The sequence below is a fragment of the Primulina eburnea genome, chromosome 11 (genome assembly GCF_022965805.1).
Source record: "Primulina eburnea isolate SZY01 chromosome 11, ASM2296580v1, whole genome shotgun sequence".
Taxonomy (NCBI): Eukaryota; Viridiplantae; Streptophyta; class Magnoliopsida; order Lamiales; family Gesneriaceae; genus Primulina; species Primulina eburnea.
Window position 1 is genome coordinate 15,784,921 of NC_133111.1, and position 5,037 is coordinate 15,789,957.

The 5,037-nt window shown below is 35.5% G+C and overlaps 1 protein-coding gene across 1 annotated transcript; it reads left to right on the forward strand.

Annotated features, from left to right (window-relative positions):
- Positions 1-4,492: 4,492 nt before the first annotated feature.
- Positions 4,493-5,037, forward strand: LOC140805428 (uncharacterized). Its single transcript, XM_073161698.1, has 2 exons — positions 4,493-4,593; positions 4,686-5,037. Exons 1-2 carry the CDS (start codon positions 4,493-4,495, stop codon positions 5,035-5,037), a joined length of 453 nt encoding a protein of 150 aa, XP_073017799.1.

Consider the following 5,037-nt stretch of genomic DNA (forward strand, 5'->3'; position numbering starts at 1 on the left):
CATATGTCGCGAACATCCACTGTCCAAATACCATGTTGAGTTCTTATTTCTACCTGTTACCTGCAATCACATACGTAATATAACTTGGTACCCATATCTATTTGGGTCCTGAGCTGATTAGTCCCTTAGGAACCCACACTTGGATTAGTCTAACAGACATTCCAGTAGTTGTATTCCAAATGGTTTTTCTCGGCTTTTGTGTGCTTGGTGTGTAGTGTACAGATGATACAATATTTGTTTTAGCTTTATTCAACTGATTGTTCAGTGTATATCTCTTCTGAACTGGCTTGTAGTTATAGTAATTGAAATAACTATTCAAATAGTTCTTGTGAAACCTCTTTGATGACTGACTTTGTGAATCAGTTGAGAATTTTGACTATAACCAATCCCATATCAATCAGTTTACTGGGATCAATTTGTTCTTGTACCACTGCTATTTTGACAAAGTGAATGTATTTCCCTTTGTCTATTTTTATCTTTGATTGAGTATCATTTGGATACATTTATCCTTGAGCATTGAACCCTAAACCAGATTTATCAGAAACTGATTTTTGTGAATTCTGCATCTCATTCAGTGCAGTAGATGACTTGTTCCAAGACTGAATGAGCTCAGTCTGTTTTGAGTTTTCAAGAATCAATTTCTGGATTAATGACTGGTTTTTGTCTCTCTCTGCTTTAAACTCAGCAATTTCCCTTTTTAGACTCCACCCATCCACTGATTCATCAGTTTTGGTTTTATTGTCTGTGGGATCAGTTTTCTTTGCTTTGATTTTTTCAAATGTTGATGCAAGCTTTTGATACTCATTTACCATGTCATGTAGTGTTAGAATGAGTTCTTCTCGTGTGAAATCAGTTGAGCTGAAATCAAATACCTGTTGGCTAGATGATTCTTCTTGTGCATCATTAGCCATCAAGCACTTGACTTCCTCATCATCACTAGAGCTGCATGAGCATTCTGGTTCTGACTCCTCACTGTCAGTTTCTACTCATTTAGATTTGGTTTCTTCAGCTAAGAGTACCTCATGTTTCTTTTTGAAGGACTTCTTATCTTCCTTGGGTTTTCTTTTGTGCTCATATGATTTATATCTTCTATCAGTTGAGCCTTGACTGTCGTTCTTGGGTTTAGGACAATCAGCAATAAAGTGACCTGATATGCCACAGTTGTAGCAGACATTTGATTCATCTTTGGAGTTGTTCCTTTGGTATGGCTTCTGGAAGTTTCTTTGATTCTTTCTTATGAACCTTCCAAATTTTTTGATGAACAATGACATAGCATCACTTCTCAACTGATCAGCAGATTTCTCTACTGAACTGATTGGTTCTGTTCTGACAGCAGCTAGAGCAGTTGTGGCTGCAAGGGTAGATGGTTCTCCTTCTCTGGTCTGCAGCTCAAATTCATAAGCCTTTAAATCAGCAAAGAGATCATGAAGTTCAATCTGGTTCAGATCTTTGGACTCCCTCATTGCCATGGTCTTGATATCACATTCTTTGGGAAGACCTCTCATTACCTTCAGTGCAATCTCTTTGTTTGTATACACTTTTCCATGTGCATTTAACTCATTGATGATACTGCTTACTCTTTCATCATACTCGTGCATTGATTCTCCTGCTTTCATTTTGGTGTTATCAAACTTTTGAACAGCAACAGAAAGTATATTTTCTTTGGTTTGATCATTTCCTTCACACAGCTGGATCAGCTTTTCCCAAATTTCTTTGGCTGACTTATACATATTTATTTTGCTGAAGGTTACTTTGTCCAGCGTTTTGTACAGAATGTCTTTAGCCACATTATCAAGATTTGCTTTTCTTTTATCTTCAGTTGTCCATTCATCTCTGGGCTTTCCTATTCTTTGTGGTGCCCCTTCTATTATGGCAACTGCTGTATTTGTTTTTAGAATCTCCATGGGTCCATCAATTATGACATACCACATGTCATCATCTTGTGCAGCTAAATGAGCCTGCATTCTGATTTTCCAATCATCAAATTCTTCTCTGGAGAACATAGGAATTTTGTTAAATGAAGTCATGCTAGCATGTTTATAGATCAAAAGTATTCAAGAACAAGATTCAACCGCTCTGATACCACTTGATAGGATCGATTAACGTATCAAGAGTGTTTAGAAGGAGGGGTTGAATAAACACTCACAATTAAAACTGATCTTTTCGAATTTTGAGTTCAGTTTGGTGACAAACTGATTCTCGGAATCTTGTTGGTCAATGACAATCAGTTAAACTAAAGTAGTTGCGGAAAGTAACTGACTGAAAGATAGAATACAAAACTGAAATAAAATAAACAAGGATTGTTTCTGAATGTTCGAAGATTTCAATTACTCCTATGTCACCCTTTCTATCTCAAGGATAGGATTTCCACTAAAAGACATTGATCGAATACAAGATTTGTACTGACCCACTTCAGTTTGGACTTATCACTGCCAAAAGCTGAAACTCTTAGTATTACAAAATGTTCTCAGTGCGTAACTGATCTTAGCACTATCGAATTTAACGATTATTACACAGTGCTAGTGAGCTCAAATTGTATCCTTGACTGCAGCGAATAAACCAAGTAAGAGTGAGCTAAGATTTTGGCAGAATAACATCAAGCTTTGAATGGAGTGATCTTCTTATTATTCAGCTCTTCTTCTGTCATATTTATAAGCTTCCCTTCCAACGGTAACATGAGATATATTTGAATCTTTGTATCCGTTGATTGCCACTTCATTATTCATTGGTCATTGTTTTCTTCATTTATTGTAATGTGGCGTCTTAATTGCTTTAGCCGAAATGCGTTGTTCTAAGCTGTATTGATTAAGGTGCGGCGTTTCGTATTCAGTTGCAGTCTTTTACGTATCTTTTTCGGTTGAATGTTCTTTCCCAAGACATGTTTAGTTGAAGGATGCTTAGCTTAAAAGCATACGGCTGAATGTATCAACTGATCGGTTTCCAACAGATTAGTTTTATTTATTAGATCAGCTGATTTCAGTTGTTAAGTCCAGTTGCTGAATATGGTTTCGTGTATCAGTTGGTTGATCAGTTTGTCAAACTCCAGAATTTAGAGTTTGGTTTTCAACAGGTTTATAATTTATAACTAATCTGGGAACACCTCTTTCTTGTTCAGAATGTTTATTAACATAGAAAGCAGTGCATGACCAAGGAGATTGAGAAGATATTATTAAACATTTTTTCTAATAGAGAATGAATTTTATTCTTCCATAATTCTAAATATTTAGAATTCATTCAACAAGGACGATCCTTAGTAAGAATGATTCTTTCCTCAAAATTATCTTCATATGGAATTGGAAGATCATTATATATTTCTAGTGAGAATTTATTATAAATAAATATTTAAATTTTTCTTGTAATTTAGGATTTTGTAATTTATCATCAATATTAAATTGAAAGATTTAATTTAATTGTGGTGATGAGAATCAACACCAGTAGGGATAGCAATAACCAGAAGACAATATAAAAGTAGAAGCTATCGTATCGCTATAATAGAAGCAGTACCTTTGATAGTACTCAACGGCTTAGAAAAACAGAAGCAGAACTTAGCTTTGTAATAGATCAGTACTTAATGGCTTTTGCTTGATCGTTTCAATCTTAAATGTTACCGGTACTTTACCTAGTACTAGTATTAATTGCACCATTAATGTAGTACTAAGTCATTTAACACGTCTTACCATTTTTGGTATAAAGCAAAGACTGATTATTCTGAAACCTTTATGCAGGATCTTTTTTAGGAAATAAAGTTGTTTCTATCAGAAGCCACATGAGCCATTTTTTATTATAGACGTTGGATTCAAGTTTTCTATATATATGGATCAAACCCATTAGAGAAGAACGCTGATTATTTTTCAAGGAACATATTATCTACCCAACGTTATTTTGAGCAACCACGAACCGATCGTTATCTTCTAGCTCAACTTACAGAAAAGCAGTACACTCTTCATAATATACATCTGATCTTCTGAGATCACTTTGTACTGTTGTTTCTTCACCTCTTCAAGCTAAACACTTTACTATATCTTTGAGAAGAGTTTGTAATATGGAGAAGAGTCTTTTCCAGAACTTTGTTGTATTAATTTATATTGTGTTGAGATACTAAGAGTTTCAGTAGGCACAAGATAAGCCCGGATGAAGTGGGTGTGTACAAGTATGTACTGTAATATTCAAAGTCTTTTAGTGATACCTTCTGGAAGCAGAAGAAGGGGAGACATAGAAGATTTCATCTTCTAACTTCCATAAACAATCGTTGTCTACTGCCTACTGTTTACTATTTTCACCTTACTTCATCGGATCGTTTCCGTACTTATTATTGTGATCGGCTGGACTTACATTTGAACAAGATTAGGTACAATCTCTAACAGGATTCTAGCACCCTTTGCAAAAACTATCAGTAAAGGAAGAGTTTATTCACCCCCCTCTAAACTCTATATCGATCTCCAACAAGTGGTATCAGAGCAGATTTTTCTTGTTCTGAAAATTTACAACAGATATGGTACACTTCAGCAAAGTACCCATTTTTTCAAAGGAAGACTTCGACGACTGGAAGATTAGGATGCAAGCCCATCTTGTAGCTCAAGATGATGACATGTGGTATGTCATCACAGATGGTCCCCTGAAAATCTTAAAGCCTTATACAGCTGTTGCTGTTACTGATGGGGCGCCACAGATGGTTGAAAACCAAGGAGCGAATGGACTGGCGAAGATAAAAAGAAAGCCAATCTTGATAATGCTGCGAAAGACATTATTTACAAAACCCTCAACAAAAATACGTTCAGCAAGATCAAGATGTGTTCTACTGCAAAAGAGATTTGGGAAAAACTTATCCAAATCTTTGAAGGAAATGAGCAAGTGACGGAGAACAAATTGTCTGTAGCAATGAAAAAATTTGAAAATCTCAAAATGAAAGCTGGAGAAACTCTTAGTGAGTTTGATGAACGTTTCAACAGTTTAGTCAATGAGCTAGCAGCTCTGGGAAAAGAATATGACAATAGAGAAATAGCACTCAAAGTAATGAGAGCTCTACCCAGAGAATGA

Excerpts from the sequence above, each read along its gene's own strand:
- LOC140805428 (XM_073161698.1), top strand. The coding sequence starts at position 4,493 with ATGGTACACTTCAGCAAAGTACCCATTTTTTCAAAGGAAGACTTCGAC. Across the intron at positions 4,594-4,685 it reads GCTCAAGATGATGACATGTG|GAGCGAATGGACTGGCGAAG; the intron begins GTATGTCATCAC and ends TTGAAAACCAAG.